General features: G+C 38.3%; 1 protein-coding gene across 1 annotated transcript in view; it reads right to left on the bottom strand.

Annotated features, from left to right (window-relative positions):
* Positions 1-17,339, bottom strand: part of LOC128554359 (uncharacterized) — a gene marked incomplete at its 3' end in the record, with an annotated part of 34,105 nt that extends 16,766 nt beyond the window's left edge. The window contains 1 exon segment of the mRNA XM_053535642.1: positions 16,880-17,339. Coding sequence (XP_053391617.1) covers positions 16,880-17,291 — 412 coding nt within the window.
* Positions 17,340-17,981: the final 642 nt, after the last annotated feature.

The following is a 17,981-nucleotide window of genomic DNA, read 5'->3' as shown; positions in this document are numbered from 1 at the left end:
CATTGTCTTTTGATCTGTTCATTATAATTTGACCATAGACATGTATGTCAATTTCTCATCATCTTGGCTGCTTAAACTAGATGCCCACGGGCAACATGTCGAGCCCACCAGCTGTCAACTTGGAGTTGCACATGACACCCTCTCTGATTGAGGCAAACATTTATGTCAAATAAAAAACAAGAGCACCGCCTTGCGGGTGCTGATGCTCATCTGATTTTTTTTGTATAATAGAAATATTGTCCTACCCATGATTTTCTAAGTCTTAAAAGGGCCATCATTCTTGCAAAAAGCAGGATAGAGTTATGTTTCTTGATGTACAGTGTCCACTTATGATGGTGAACAAGTGTTGCAAGTTTTAAAGCAATAGCTTTGATAGTTTATGAGAAAAGTATACTTAAACATAATACTCAACCAAGAAAATGATTTTCTAAGTCCAAAAGGGGCAATAATTCTTGCAAAAAGCAGGATGGAGTTATGTTGCTTGCTGTACAAGGTCAGCTTATGATGGTGAACAAGTGTTGCAAGTTTCAAAGCAATAGCTTTGATAGTTTAAGAGAAAAAGTTCACCTAAACATAAAACTTAACCATGAAATCTGATATTTTCTAAGTCCAAAAGGGGCCATAAATCTTGCAAAATGCAGGATGGAGTTATGTTTCTTGATGTACAGGGTCAGCTTATGATGGTGAACAAGTGTTGCAAGTTTTAAAGCAAAAGCTTTGATAGTTTAGGATAAAAGCTGACCTAAACATAAAACTTAACCAAGAAAACTGATTTTCTAAGTCCAAAAGGGGCAATAATTCTTGCAAAAAGCAAGATGGAGTTATGTTTCTTGCTGTACAGGGTCTGCTTATGATGGTAAACAAGTATTCCAAGTTTCAAAGCAATAGCTTTGATAGTTTAGGAGAAAAGTTGACCTAAACATAAAACTTAACCAAGAAATCTGATATTTTCTAAGTACAAAAGGGGCCATAAATCTTGCAAAAAGCAAGATGGAGTTATGTTTCTTGCTATACAGGGTCAGCTTATGATGGTGAACAAGTATTCCAAGTTTCAAAGCAATAGCTTTGATAGTTTAGGAGAAAAGCTGACCTAAACATAAAACTTAACCAGGCAACGCCGACGCCGACGCCGACGCCGACACCGACGCCGACGCCGACGCCGACAACCGCTCAAGTGATGACAATAACTCATCATTTTTTTTCAAAAAATCAGATGAGCTAATGATTGCAAAAAGTTACAATATAAGTTATTTATAGTAACAACGAAGGGAAGTAAATCTTTAAAAAATATATAAGTCCACACAAAAATCCTTACCAATAAGATAGGTCAAAATACACCTCAAAATTGGATGTAACATGCATATTGTACTACAGAAAAGTGGTCTTGCTTTTTCCCTACGATCACTAATAAAAATGTTACAAGATAAGTTATTTATAGTAACAACAAAGCGAAGTAATTCTAGGTTCTTGCACATGACATTCCGTCTCATAATGGTGAACAACTGTGCCAAGTTACATCAAAATCTCTCCATGCATGAAAAAGAAATGCTCCTGACAAAGTCATTCTTGTATCTGACCTTTGACATCTAAGTGTGACCTTGACCTTGACATCACATGGTTGTGAACATTTGTGCCAAGTTACATCAAAATCCCTCCATGCATGAAGAAGAAATGCTCCAGACAAAGCCGTTATTGAATTTAATCTTTGACCTCCAAGTGTGGCCTTGACCTTTGAGATAGGAACCTGCAGTTTGCTTATGACACTCCGTCTCACTGAGGTTATTATTCATGCCAAATATAAATGAGATTGCTCCATGCATGTCAAAGTTATGGTCCGGACAAATTATGTTATGGTTTTCGCTTCTGCAAGCGGGCTCAACAAAAAGCAACAAGCAAATTCGATGAATTGGTATCCCCCGCCGAAAGGGCTTGAGGTGAGGAATGGCAAAAAAATATTTCTGGCAAAAAGTTTAGGATGTTACTAAGAAGCAAATAATTTCATTAGTCAAAATCATTTTAACAGAAAATAATTCTTTTTTTTTGTGGGGCAGCAGAGAGGGGGGCAGTGGTGGTGACCGGGTGAGGGTACAAAATTTCACCTGTTGATTATAAATATTGATGGAAAATGAAAAATGAAAAAAAAAACCAACTGCGTGGGGAATGGGGACGCATGATCGGGGTGGTGAGCAAGATCGAGTGGAGAGTTAGGTGGGGGAATGGTACAATTCTGCATGCTAATAAATATTCATGGAAGGTTTGAAAAACAAAACAATAAAATTTTTTTTTTTTTTTTTTTTTTGGGGGGGGGGGGGGGGGGAGGGGTGAGAGTGGGAGGGTGTGTGACCAAGGCAAGGTGGTGACCAGGTATGCATACAAAACTTCACATGTTTATACTAGATGTTCATGGAAAAGAATGGAAGAAGTTTAATGAAATTCTACCAATGGGTTAGTTTGTTATGTACAAATCTGTAGATTTTTAAACAATTAAAGGTCAATAACTCTAAGGAAAATTGACCAATTGAAAAAAAAAAGACTGGCATCATCGAAGTATGTTGGTTCATATTTATTTCAAGTTTCATGAAATTCTACCAGCTTATTACTGAGAAATGGCTGCAGATGTAGATTTTTCATTAAATCAAGGGCAATAACTCTAAGGGAGATTGACCAATTTGATAAAAAATTTGACGGGCATCATCACAGTATGCTGGTGCATGTTTACGTCAAGTTTTATGAAATTCTACCTGATAGTTACTGTGAAATGGCTGTGGACAGACATTTTTCATTAAATCAAGGGCAATAACTCTAAGGGAAATTGACCAATCCAAAAAAAAAACTTGACGGGCATCATCGCAGTATGTTGGTTCATGTTTATTTCAAGTTCCATGAAATTCTACCAGCTAGTTACTGAGAAATGGCTGCTGACGGATGCACGCACACACTGACGGACTGACGGATGGACAACACCATTTCAATACCCCCCTCCCGATTTCATCGGCGGGGGATAACAAGAGCTGTCACAGGAGACAGCGCGCTCGACTATTTCGATGCTAGTCACTGGAGTGTTTAATGACTCCAATTGTGGATAAGATATTGCACAATAGCCTGAGTCTATGTCAAAATATCAACTTTAAGTAATAAGAGAGGTAAAGATAAAATGTATCAAAACACTGTATAAGTATATCCTAAGCAAAACGGGGCATTATTCATTAAATATTGGTGCCAGAGATATGCACCTTGTGTCATATGGTGTGGGTGATGATGTTGAACAACTATTTTAAGTTTAAATCAAATCCATTCAGTAATAACAAAGACAGAGTGAAAGTGCATCAAAACTTTAACCTAAAATTCTAAGTAAAAAGGGGAAATATTTCATGAAAAATTGGTCCCAGAGTTATGCACATTGTGTCATATGATAAGGGTAATAATGTTGATCAATTTTTTAAGTTTGAATCAGATCCATTCAGAAATAACAGAAATAGAGTGAAAGTGCACCAAAACTTTAACCTGAAATTCTAAGTAAAAAGGGGAATAATTCATGAAAAATTGTGCCAGAGTTAGGCATCTTGTGTCATATGATGTGGGTAATGATGCTGAACAACTATTTTAAGTTTGAATCAAATCCATTCAGTAATAACAGAGGTAGAGTGAAAGTGCACCAAAACTTTAACCTGAAATTCTAAGAAACAAGAGGGCCAAGATGGCCCTAGGTCTCTCACCTAAGAAACACACCATAACAGTGTAAAACATGTTTGACCTAGTGATTTCATGGAAACAAATATTCTGACCAATTTTCATTAAGATTGGACCAAAAAATTGGTCTCTTGCGATAAAACAAGCATTTTCTTAGATATGACCTAGTTTTTGACCCTAGATGACCCATGTTCAAACTCTACCTAGATTTTATCAAGGCAATCATTCTGACCAAAATTCATGAAGATCAATTGAAAAATACAGCCTCTATCACATACACAAGTTTTTTCTTTGATTTGACCAAGTGACCTAGTTTTTGACCTCAGATAACTCCTATTCAAATTCGACCTAGATTTCATTAAGGCAATCATCCTGACCAAATTTCATAAAAATCAATTGAAAAAAGCAGTCTCTATCGCATACACAAGATTTTTCTTTAATTTGACCTAGTGACCTAGTTTTTGATCCGAGATGACCCATATTCAAACTCGACCTAGATTTCATCAAGGCAATCACTCTGACCAAATTTCATGAAGATCAATTGAAAAATACAGCCTCTATCGCATACACAAGGTTTTTCTTCGATTTGACCTAGTGACCTAGTTTTTTATCCCAGATGACCCATTTTCGAACTCGGCCTAGATTTCATCAAGGTAATCATCCTGACCAAAATTCATGAAGATCAATTGAAAAATACCGCCTCTATTGCATACACAAGGTTTTTCTTTGATTTGACCTAGTGACCTAGTTTTTGATCCGAGATGACCCATTTTCGAACTCGGCTTAGATTTCATCAAGGCAATCATTCTGACCAATATTCATGAAGATCAATTGAAAAAGACAGCCTCTATCGCATACACAAGGTTTTTCTTTGATTTGACCTAGTGACCTAGTTTTTAACCCGAGATGACCCATTTTCGAACTCGGCCTAGATTTCATCAAGGCAATCATTCTGACCAATATTCATGAAGATCAATTGAAAAATACAGCCTCTATCGCATACACAAGGTTTTTCTTTGATTTGACCTAGTGACCTAGTTTTTGACCCGAGATGACCCATTTTCGAACTCGGCCTAGATTTCATCAAGGTAATCATTCTGACCAATATTCATGAAGATTAATTGAAAAATACAGCCTCTATCGCATACACAAGGTTTTTCTTTGATTTGACCTAGTGACCTAGTTTTTGACCCGAGATGACCCATTTTCGAACTCGGCCTAGATTTCATCAAGGCAATCATTCTGACCAATATTCATGAAGATCAATTGAAAAATACAGCCTCTATCGCATACACAAGGTTTTTCTTTGATTTGACCTAGTGACCTAGTTTTTGACCCGAGATGACCCATTTTCGAACTCGGCCTAGATTTCATCAAGGTTATCATTCTGACCAATATTCATGAAGATTAATTGAAAAATACAGCCTCTATCGCATACACAAGGTTTTTCTTTGATTTGACCTAGTGACCTAGTTTTTGACCCGAGATGACCCATTATCGAACTCGGCCTAGATTTCATCAAGGTTATCATTCTGACCAATATTCATGAAGATTAATTGAAAAATACAGCCTCTATCGCATACACAAGGTTTTTCTTTGATTTGACCTAGTGACCTAGTTTTTGACCCGAGATGACCCATTTTCGAACTCGGCCTAGATTTCATCAAGGTTATCATTCTGACTAATATTCATGAAGATTAATTGAAAAATACAGCCTCTATCGCATACACAAGCTAAATGTTGACAGACAGACGACAGACGCCAGACGACAGATGACGGACGACGGACGCCGGACATCGAGCGATCAGAAAAACTCACCTGAGCATTGCTCAGGTGAGCTAAAAAGGGGGACTAATTCATGAAAAAATGGTGCCAGAGTTATGCACCTTGTGTCATATGATGTGGGTGATGATGTTGAACAACTATTTTAAGTTTGAATCAAATCCATTCAGTAATAACAGAGATAGAGTGAAAGTGCATCAAAACTTTAACCTGAAAATCTAAGTGAAAAGGGGGGATAATTCATGAAATATTGGTCTCAGAGCTATGGCCCTTATGCCAGATGATGTGGATGATGATGAGGAATAAGTATTTCAAGTTTGAATCAAATCCATCAAGTAATTACAGAGATAAGCTGAAAAAAGAGAAAGTGTAAGAAAACTATAACCAAGGTGGGGACGCGGAAAGACGCCGATGCCGGGGGCGAGTAGGATAGCTCTCCTTATACTTTGTATAGTCGAGCTAAAAATGATTTAGAACATATTTTATGTATTCAACAAAAATACCTCAGTAATCACACTGAAGAAGCTATTCAATTAACACTCATGATAATAATTTTAGTTCTGATCAAATGTGCAAAATTTTAAAGTTTACATAAATATGGACCCAAGGATGAGGGCATAATTAAATTAAAGCTGGAGGCTGAGTTGGTATACAACAGCATTTTGTTGTGACAGTTTGATTAAGTTGCAAAATTAAAGAAACAATAAAACAAGCAAGCTGACTATATACTGTGAAATCATTTTTATTCGCGTAGGACGAATTTTCGCATATTTCGCGCTAGGACCGATGCGCGAATTTAAGACCGCGCTATTATTATCTTTTATTATATTTTTCATTGCTAAAATTGAAAATGCTCGATTTAAAGCCCGCGCGAAACAGTCCTTCCTCACGTTTGCGCGAAATTTCATGCCAGCGAATTTAAATGATTTCACAGTATATCAAAAAATATCAATTCAAGTGATCATAATTTTAAGATCTCTTAAGCAACTGTAAGTGATTACCATCATGTAAATAAACAAGGTTTTTTTTATTTGACCTAGTGACCTAGTTTTTGACCCAATATGACCCATAATCAAACTCTACCTAGATTTTATCAAGGTAATCATTCTGACCAAATTTCATGAAGATCAATTGAAAAATACAGCCTCTATCGCATACACAAGGTTTTTTTTATTTACCTAGTGACCTAGTTTTTGACCCCAGATGACACATTTTCGAACTTGACCTAGATTTCATCAAAGTAATCATTCTGACAAAATTCCATGAAGATCAGTTGAAAAAAAACCAGCCTCTATCGCATACACAAGGTTTTTCTTTGATTAGACCTAGTGACCCAGTTTTTGATCCCAGATAACCCAATATTCGATCTCCTCCTAGTTTTCATCAAGGCAATCTTTCTAACTAAATTCTATGAATATTCAGTGTAAAATGCTGCCCTTATTGCCTACCCAAGGTTTTTCTTTAATTTGACCTGCTGATCTAGTTTTTGACCCCAGATAATCCACATTCAAACCTGAACTAGATTTCATCCAGACAAACATTATGATCAAATTTCATAAAGATTTGGTGTAATATGCAGTCCCTATTGCATACACAAACTTTTTCTTCAATATGATCTAGTGACCTAGTTTTTGATGCAACATAATCCATATTGGAACTTGACCTAGATTTCATCAAACCAATCATTCTGACCAAAATTCATGAAGATCAACTGACAAGAGGGACAAGATGGCCATAGGTTGCTCACCTAAGAAACAAATCATAACAGCATAGACATGTTTGACCTAGTGATTTCATGGAAACAAATATTCTGGCCAATTTTCATTAGGATTGGACCAAAAATGTGGTCTCTTGAGTTTAAACAAGTATTTTCTTATATGACCAAGTGACCTACTTTATGACCCCAGATGACCCATATTCAAACTTGACCTGGATTTTGTAAAGGCAATCATTCTGACCAAATTTCACGAAATCAACTGAAAAATAAGCCTCTATTGCATACGCAAGGTTTTTCTTTGATTTGAACTAGCGACCTACTTTTTAACCCCAGATAGCCCTTATTTGAAACTGACCTAGATTAAATCAAGGCAATCATTCTGACCAAATTTCATGAAGATCAATTAAAAAACACAGCCTCTATTGCATACAAAATGTTTTTCTTCCATTTGACCTAGGTGACCAAATTTTTGACCCAAGATGACCCATATTCGAACTCAACCTAGATTTTATCAAGGCAATTATTCTGACCAAATTTCATGAAAATCAACTGAAAAATACAGCCTGTACCGCATACACAAGGTTTTTTCTTTGATTTGACCTAGTGACCTACTTTTTAATCCCAGATGACCCATATTCAAACACGACCTAGATTTCATCAAGGTTCTCATTCTGAACAAATTTCACAAAGATCAATAGAAAAATACAGCCTCTATCGCATACAAAATGTTTTTCTTCCAATTGACCTAGGGACCTAATTTTTCACCCAAGACGACCCATATTCGAAGTTTACCTAGATTACATCAAGGCAATCATTCTGACAAAATGTCATGAAGATCAATTGAAAAATACAGCCTGTACCGCAAACATAAGGTTTTCCTTTGATTTGAACTAGTGACCCAGTTTTTGACCCCAGATGACCCATATTGGAACTCAACTTAGATTTCATCAAGGCAATTATTCTGACCATGAAGATCAATTGAAAAATACAGCCTCTATCACATCCACAAGCTAAATGCTGACAGACGATAGACAGACGGACGCAGAGCATAGAGCGAACACAATAATTCACCTGAGCAATACAGAGCTAAAAATACAGCCTCTGTTGCATACACAAGGGTTTTCTTTTATTTGAACTAGTGACCTAGTTTTTGACCCCAGATGACCCATTTTCAAACCTGATCTAGATTTCATCAAGGTTATCATTTTGACAAAATTTCATGAAGATCAGTTGAAAAATACAGCCTCTATCGCATATACAAGCTAAATGTTGACAGACAGACAACGTACGCTGGACATCAAGCGATCACAAAAACTCACTGAGCATTGCACAGGTGAGCTAAAAACAAACTGCAGCTACATCTTTTATCCTAATTTATGGAAATAATTTAAAATTCATACTCACTGTACAAGTGGAGCAACAAAGCTATATATATATATACTCAGCATCACTGAAAAGTTACCACCCTAATGGCCCTTGTATTTTAAAAATCGCATTCAACTGTGTTAAATGCATAGCACGACTACATCTTTGACGCAGCTGAAATGTCACTGGTGTAAAGATTTGTCGAATTCGATTAACTCCATTTGAGGCATGGGCTGCACGTGCAAAATGACCTTTTCCAGCAATGTCGACATGTACGAATTTTCTATCGCAAATCATTCATCGCACTTGAAAGTTAGTCGACAGACTAAAAGGAATACGTTAAAAAAACCTAGAATATCCTTGCTAAGAATGCCACGTTTAAGGCAAGATCAACGCCATCAGGCCATTGGCATGGTTGACGACGAAATTTCATGTCGCGAAATTGCACGTCGTATGTGCTGTTCTCACCTGACAGTCATGAAATGGGTTAGGAGACATGATCAGACAGGGTCTATGAGTAATAGAGCGCGCACAGGCCATGAAAAAGTGACGTCGATATTGTATAAAATAGTAAAGAGCTATATATTAGGTGGTAACTTTTCAGTGACGCTGAGTATATATATATATGCAGTGAGTGGTATGGATTATATGTCACTGATAAAACACAGTATTTCAGTACATCAAGCTTATTCATTTGTGTAAGTTTAAAGGAAATCAGGCTGGTAGTGTGGGTGGAGTTGGACACACAAGATTTTAGGGCGTACAGGTGGAAGTACCAACATAAATACCAAATGTACATATGATGTAAGGACAGCAGCATCATTATATGCCCGCCACATAAATGTGAGGGTATAACCAGAGTAGGTGTGTAAAGGTTAGGTACAAGAGCTGTGAATTCATATTCCTTTAAGTCATAAATTCACACACTATCATGCCTTGTGAATACACTTATAGTAGAACTCTGCAAACAAGAGCTCGTCGAACACGAAATGCCCCCCTTGATGCATTCAGTAATTGCACAAGGAACAGAAATTATATGCTCACTGTAAACAAAAGTTCTACCATTCTGGTTTAATCTGACCTTGACCTTTAACCTATTAACCTAACAAGAGATTACAGAGTGATCTTGGCGCCATCCACTAAGCAATTTTTGAAGGTTCCAAGTTTCAAGACTAGCTCAAGGTCAAAATCAAGGTCAAATTTCATTTTGGTACAAAACAATGTGTATGTGGTCCAAATTTGAAAGATGTGAAAGCAGGTCTCTAGATCAATTTCAAGGTCAAAGTTCATTTCGGTAGACAGAACTTTGCATGTGCTTCAAATTTGGAGGCTGTAGCTTAAGAAAATAATGTGAAAGTAGGTAACAGGTAACAAGAGGACCATGATGGTCCTGAATCGCTCACCTGCCCCCACATGAACTGAGTATGACGTCGTTTTTTTTATTATTTGACATAGTGACCTAGTTTTTGAGCTCATGTGACCTACTTCTGAACTTGACCTAGATATTATCAAGATAAAAATTCTGACCAATTTTCATGAAGATCCATTGAAAAATATGGCCTCTGGAGAGGTCACAAGGTTTTTCTATTATTTGACATAATAACCTAGTTTTTGAAAGCATGTGACCCAGTTTTGTACCTGCCCTAGATATCATCAGGGTGAACATTCTCACCAATTTTCATGAAGATCTCATGAAAAATATGGCCTCCAGAGAGGTCACAAGGTTTTTCTATTTTTAGAGGTACTGACCTAGTTTTGACAGAATGTGACCCAGTTTCGAACCTGACCTAGATATCATAAAGGTAAACATTTTCACCAATTTTCATTAAGATCCATTGAAAAATATGGCCTCTAGAGAGGTCAAAAGGTCTTTCTATGTTGAGACCTAGTGACCTAGTTTTTGACCGCAGTTGACCCGGTTTCAAACTTGACCTAGATATCATCAAGATGAACATTCAGACCAATTTTCATACAGATCCCATGAAAACTATGGCCTCTAGAGTGGTCACAAGGTTTTTCTATTATTTGACCTACTGACCTAGTTTTTGACCGCATGTGACCCAGTTTCAAACTTGACCTAGATATCATCAAGATGAACATTCTGACCAATTTTCATGCAGATCCCATGAAAAATATGGCCTCTACAGAGGTCACAAGGTTTTTCTATTATTTTACTTACTGACCTAGTTTTTGACTGCACGTGACCCAGTTTCAAACCTGACCTACATATCATCAAGACGAACATTCTGACCAATTTTCATACAGATCCCATGAAAAATATGACCTCCAAAGAGGTCACAAGTTTTTTCTATTATTTGACCTAATGACCTAGTTTTGGACCGCATGTGACCCAGTTTCAAACTTGACTTAGATATCATCAAGGTGAACATTCTGACCAATTTTCATGAAGATCCCATGAAAAATATGGCCTCTAGGGAGGTCACAAGGATTTCCTATTTTTAGACCTACTGACCTAGTTTTTGACCGCAGTTGACCCAATTTCGTTCTTGATCTAGATATCATCAAGATGAACATTCTGACAACTTTTCATACAGATCCCATGAAAAATATGGCCTCTACAGAGGTTGCAAGGTTTTTCTATTATTTGACCTACTGACCTAGTTTTGAATCAGACGTGACCCAGTTTCAAACCTGGCCTAAATATCATCAAGATGAACATTCTGACCAATTTTCATGCAGATCCCATGAAAAATACGGCCTCTACAGAGGTCACAAGGTTTTTCTATTATTTGACCTACTGACCTAGTTTTGGACCGGACGTGACCCAGTTTCAAACTTGACCTGGATATCATCAAGATGAACATTCTGACCAATTTTCATGCAGATCCCTTGAAAAATATGACCTCCAGAGAGGTCACAAGGATTTTCTATTATTTGACCTACTGACCTAGTTTTTGAAGGCACGTGACCCAGTCTCGAACTTGACCTAGACATCATCAAGGTGAACATTCAGACCAACTTTTATGAAGATCTTGTGAAAAATATGGCCTCTAGACAGGTCACAAGGTTTTTCTATTTTTAGACCTACTGACCTAGTTTTTGATGGCACGTGACCAGTTTCGAGCTTGACCTAGATATCATCAAGGTGAACATTCTGACCAACTTTCATAAAGATCCCATTAAAAATGTGACCTCTAGAGTGGTCACAAGCAAAAGTTTACGGACGCACGCACGGACGGACGGACGACAGACAATGTGAAAGTAGGTCACTAGGTCAATCTCAAGATCAAAGTTCATTTTGGTACACAAAACTATGCATGTGGTTCAAATTTGAAGCCTGTACCTTCAAAAATGTGAAAGTAGGTCACTAGGTCAATATCAAGGTCCAAGTTTTTTTCGGTACACAAACCTACGCATGTGGTCCAAATTTGAAGGCCGTAGCTACAGAAATGTGAAAGAAGGTCACTAGGTCAAGATCAAGGTCAACTCATGTCAAGATTCATTTTGCCATTCAAAACTATACAAGTTGTCCAAATTTGAATGATGTAAGTTATGGACATGAAGATTCTAAGTTTTTCACTACATAAGTCTATATGAACCATATGACCCCTGGGTGGCGGCGGGGCCATATTTGACCCTAGAGGGATAATTTGAACAAACTTGGTAGAGAACCACTAAATGATGCTACATTACAAAATATCAAAGCCATAGTCTTTGTGGTTTGGACAAGAAGATTTTCGAAGTTTTTCCCTATATAAGTCTATGTAAACCATGTGACCCCCAGGGCGGAGCCATATTTGACCCTTGGGGAACTAGAAATTGCTTTTGTAAACAAGAGATCACAGAGTGATCTTGGCGCCCACCAATGTGCCATTTCTGAGTGTTCCAAATTTCAAGACTTACTGACTAGCTCAAGGTCAAATTTCATTTCCGTACACAACACTGTGCATGTGGTCCAAATTCGAAAGCTGTAGCTTGAGAAATGTGGAAGTAGGTCACTAGATAAATTTCAAGGACAAAGTTCTTTGTACACAAAACTATGCATGTGCATCAAGTTTGAAGGCTGTAGTTTGAGAAATTTGAAAGTAGGTCACTAGGTCAATCTTAAGGTCAAAGTTCATTTCGGTACACAAAACTATGCAAGTGGTCCAAATTTGAAGGCTGTAGCTTGAGAAATGTGAAAGTAGGTCCCTAGGTCAAAATCAAGGTCAAATTACACTTCAGAACACAAATCTATGCATGTGGTCCAAATTTAGAGCCTGTTACCTTCAAAAATGTGAAAGTAGGTCACTAGATCAATGTCAAGGTCAAAGTTTGTTTCGGTACACAATCCTATGCATGTGGTCTAAATTTGAAGCCTGTAGCTACAGAAATGTGAAAGTAGGTCACTAGGTCAATCTTAAGGTCAAAGTTCATTTCGGTATACAAAACTATGCAAGTGGTCCAAATTTGAAGGCTGTAGCTCGAGAAATGTGAAAGTAGGTCACTAGGTCAAAATCAAGGTCAAATTTTATTTCGGAACACAGAACTATGCATGTGGTCCAAATTTGAAGCCTGTACCTTCAAAAATGTGAAAGTAGGTCACTAGGTCAATGTCAAGGTCAATGTTTGTTTCGGTACACAAAACTATGCATGTTGTCCAAATTTGAAGGCTGTAGCTTGAGAAATGTGGAAGTAGGTCACTAGGTCAAAATCAAGGTCAAACTTCATTTTGGAACACGAAACTATGCATGTGGTCCAAATTTGAAGCCTGTACCTTCAAAAATGTGAAAGTAGGTCTCTAGGTCAATGTCAAGGTCAAAGTTTTTTTCAGTGCACAAAACTATGCATGTGGTCCAAATTTGAAGGCTGTAGCTATAGAAATGTGAAAGTAGGTCACTAGGTCAAAATCAAGGTCAACTCTTGTCAAGGTTCATCTTGCCACTCAAAACCATACATGTGGTTCAAATTTGAATGTTGTAGGTTATTGACAAGAAGATTTTAAAAGCTTTTCCCTATATAAGTCTATATGAACCATGTGACCCCCAGGGCGGGGCCATATTTGACCCTAGGGGGATAATTTGAACAGACTTGGTAGAGAACCACTAGATGATGCTACATTACAAATGCCAAAGCCCTGGGCTTTGTGGTTTGGACAAGAAGATTTTCAAAGTTTTTCCCTATATAAGTCTATGTAAACCATGTGACCCCCGGGGTGGGGCCATATTTGACTCTAGGGGGATAATTTGAACAATCTTAGTAGAAGACCACTAGATGATGTCACATACAAAATATCAAAGCCCTAGGCCCTGTGGTTTTGAACAAGAGGTTTTTCAAAGTTTTTCCCTATATAAGTCTATATAAACCATGTGACCCCCTGGGGCGGGGCCATATTAGACCATAGGGAAATAATCTGGATCATCTTGGTAGAGGACCACTAGATGATGCTTCATACCAAATATCAAAGCCCTAGGCTCTGTGGTTTTGGACAAGAAGATTTTCAAAGTTTTTCCCTATATAAATCTATGTAAATTATAGAAATAAACAAAGGGCCATAACTCACTCAAAAATTGTTGAACCAGTCTGATTTTCAGGGGGACACAACTAGGGTACCAATACATCATTCTGACAAAGTTTGGTCAAAATTCCCCCTGTAGTTTCTGAGGAGATGCGATAACGAGAAATTGTTAACGGACGGACAGACGGACGGACAGATGGACGACGGACCACAGACGCAGAGTGATTTGAATAGCCCACCATCTGATGATGGTGGGCTAAAAAGCACATGTCTCCCCTAATGCAAAGTCCTATAGGCAAGAAGTCAATAGGGGTCAGGAGCGAAAGTCAAAGAGACAATGATGGTTGGCTGCAATAGGGATCATCTACTTGGCATGTCCAGTCATCCTGCTAAATTTCAACACTATTGGCCTAGTGGTTCTCAAGTCACTGTTCAGGCTCCTGTGACCTTGACCTTTGATCAAGTGACCTCAAAATAAATAGGGGTCATCTACTCTGCATGTCCAATCATCCTATTAAGTTTCAACATTCTAGGTCGAGTGGTTCCCAAGTTATTCTCCAGAAATGATTTTACATGACCATAACCTTGACCTTTAATAGACTGACCCCAAAATCAATAGGGATCATCTAATCTGCATGTTCAATCATCCTATGAAGTTTCAACATTCTGGGTCAAGTGGTTCTCAAGTTATTGATTGGAAATTGTTTTCCATTTTCAGGCTCCTGTGACCTTGACCTTTGATCAAGTGACATCAAAATAAATAGGGGTCATCTACTCTGCATGTCCAATCATTCTATTAAGTTTCAACATTCTAGGTCAAGTGGTTCTCAAGTTATTCTCCAGAAATGATTTTACATGACCAGGCCCCTGTGACCTTGACCTTTAATAGACTGACCCCAAAATCAATAGGGATCATCTACTCTGCATGTTCAATCATCCTATGCTGTTTCAACATCCTGGGTCAAGTGGTTCTCAAGTTATTGATCGGAAATTGTTTTCCATGTTCAGGCTCCTGTGACCTTGACCTTTAACAGAGTGACCCCAAAATCGATAGGGGTCATCTAATCTGCATGTTCAATCATCCTATGAAGTTTCAACATTCTGGATCAAGAGGTTCTGAAGTTATTGATCGGAAATGGTTATCAATGTTCAGGCCCCTGTGATCTTGGCCTTTAACGGAGTGATCCCAAAAACAATAGGGGTCATTTACTCTGCATGAACAATCATCCTATGAAGTTTCAACATTCTGGGTCGAGTGGTTCTCAAGTTACTGACCGGAAATGGTTTTCAATGTTCAGGCCCCGGTGACCTTGACCTTTAACAGAGTGAATCCAAAATCAATAGGGGTCATCTACTTCGCATGTACAATCATCCTATGAAGTTTCAACATTCTGGGTCAAGTGGTACTCAAGTTATTGATCGGAAACGGTTTTCAATGTTCAGGCCCCTGTGACCTTGACCTTTGACAGAGTGACCCTAAAAACAATAGGGGTCGTCTACTCTTCATGTCCAATCATCCTATGAAGTTTCAACATTCTGGGTCAAGCGGTTCTCTAGTTATTGATTGGAAATGGTTTTCAATGTTCAGGCCCCTGTGACCTTGACCTTTGACGGATTGGCCCCAAAATCAATAGGGGTCATCTACTCTTCATGAACAATCAACCTATGAAGTTTCAACATTCTGGGTCAAGTGGTTCTCCAGTTATTGATCTGAAATGGTTTTCAATGTTCAGGCCCCTGTGACCTTGACCTTTGACAGAGTGGCCCCAAAAACAATAGGGGTCGTCTACTCTAGCAGCCCTACAACCCTATGAAGTTTGAAGGTTCTAGGTCAAATGGATCTCCAGTTATTGCTCGGAAATGAAGTGTGATATACGGACGGACGGACGGACGGACAGGGCAAAAACAATATGTCTCCGGGGGGGGGGGGGGAAGACATAATAATTTGAACAATTTTAGTAGAGGACCACTAGATGATGTCATATACAAAACCCTGTGGTTTTGGACAGGAGGTTTTTCAAAGTTTTTTCCTATGTAAGTCTATATAAACCATGTGACCCCCGGGTTGGGGCCATATTTGACCCCAGGGAAATAATCTGAACAATCTTAGTAGAGGACCACTAGATTTTGCTACATACCAAATATCAAAGCCCTAGGTCCTATGGTTTTGGACAAGATCAGAAACTGTTTTACTGTTCGTGGCCAATGTGACCTTGACCTTTGACCTAATGACCTCAAAATCAATAGGGGTCATCTGCTGGTCATGGCCAACCTAACTATCAATTTTCCTGACACTAAACCCAAGCGTTCTTGAGTTATTGCCTGGAAACCATTTTACTGTTCCACTGTGACCTTGACCTTTGACATACTGACCTCAAAATCAATAGGGGTCATCTGCTGGTCATGTCCAACCTCCCTATCAACTTTCGTGACCCTAGGCCTAAGCGTTCCTGAGTTATCATCCGGAAACCGTTTTACTGTTCAGGGTCACTGTGACCTTGACCTTTAACATACTGACCTCAAAATCAATAGGGGTCATCTGCTGGTCATAACCAACCTCCCTATTAACTTTCATGATCCTAGGCCCAAGTGTTCTTGAGTTATCATCCGGAAACCGTTTTACTATTCAGGGTCACTGTGACCTTGACCTTTGAAATACAGACCTCAAAATCAATAGGGGTCATCTGCTGGTGATGACCAACCTCCCTATCAACTTTCATGATCCTAGGCCCAAGCGTTCTTGAGTTATCATCCGGAAACGGATTGGTCTACATTCTGACCGACTGACCGACCGACCAACCGACCGACCGACATCTGCAAAACAATATACCCCTCCAAGTAGTTACAGTGAAACATGTGTCACCTACCTTTATTTTCCCAAATGTTTGCATCATTTGTATGAATCTCCCTGCAATATCCTCGTTTTAGTTGAAATATTTTATCAATCTTCTGCAATACTTCCTTGTGTCCCTTCATACAACAGACGAACAACTCCTCTATTTGGCTTCTCGTCCCATTTTCAGCAAACTGAATTGTTGCTTCAATTGTGTTTTTCACAACATCAACAATTTCTGGTTGAAGATATGCATTAAAGCAAACTGTCTTTGACCTTTGTACAGGCCTTTTCATGAAAATTTCTTGCAGTTTATCTCGCATTGAAATGCCTTTGATATTCATTCCAGTGCCTTCATCTGATGAAACAACAAGTGCAACAACACCGCTGGTGTCCATACCTTTTACATCAGCAAGAACATCAGTATACTCTCCAACCTTGTACATCTTAGCATTTTTCTCAACAAGATCTTTTGCCCCCTCTATAAACTTTGAAATGGCTGAAAAAAGAATAACATTAACAAGAATTTAAATAAATGAATAAATGATGCAAACAAGCCAGAAAAGGCCACCTAAAAGGAGATTTGTCAAATCTGCTGCCATTTTTGAACCTAGGGCAATAATTTGAATGATTATGGCAGAATTACAAATCTGATATCACACGCCAAACATCAATGCGATAGCTATTATTAATTCAGAGAAAAAGATTTTCCAAGTTTCATATATAAAAGCCTTTAGCAAGTACTTGTCCAGAGTTTTTAGCTCTGGTGGCCCCAATCTGCAACTAAGTGGAACCGTTCGAAAAACTTTGGTAGAGGACCACCTATCCATGCCAAGTTTCATCAAAATCCATTCAGTTGTTTTGGAGGAGATGTCCTTTGAATACAATTGTTGACGACGGATTGACAACTTGACGGCTGGACAGACAGACGGACACATGACAGACTACAGACACAGCATGATCACAATACGAGGGTTCAACGCAATAAGGGCGTATCTACATATGATTATTATATGTAGATATGCCCTTATTGCGTTGAACTATAGCTTACCATGAGCACTTTGTACTTTCAAAGTTGAGTAGTTCGTGCAGGAAGGAGGAGAGGGTAATCTAATAAAACTACTAACAACAAGAGC

Source organism: Mercenaria mercenaria, unplaced genomic scaffold (assembly GCF_021730395.1).
Source record: "Mercenaria mercenaria strain notata unplaced genomic scaffold, MADL_Memer_1 contig_4967, whole genome shotgun sequence".
In the NCBI taxonomy this organism is placed as follows: Eukaryota; Metazoa; Mollusca; class Bivalvia; order Venerida; family Veneridae; genus Mercenaria; species Mercenaria mercenaria.
The sequence above is the reverse complement of the archived record's forward strand: the minus strand, read 5'-3'. Positions and strand labels throughout refer to the sequence as shown.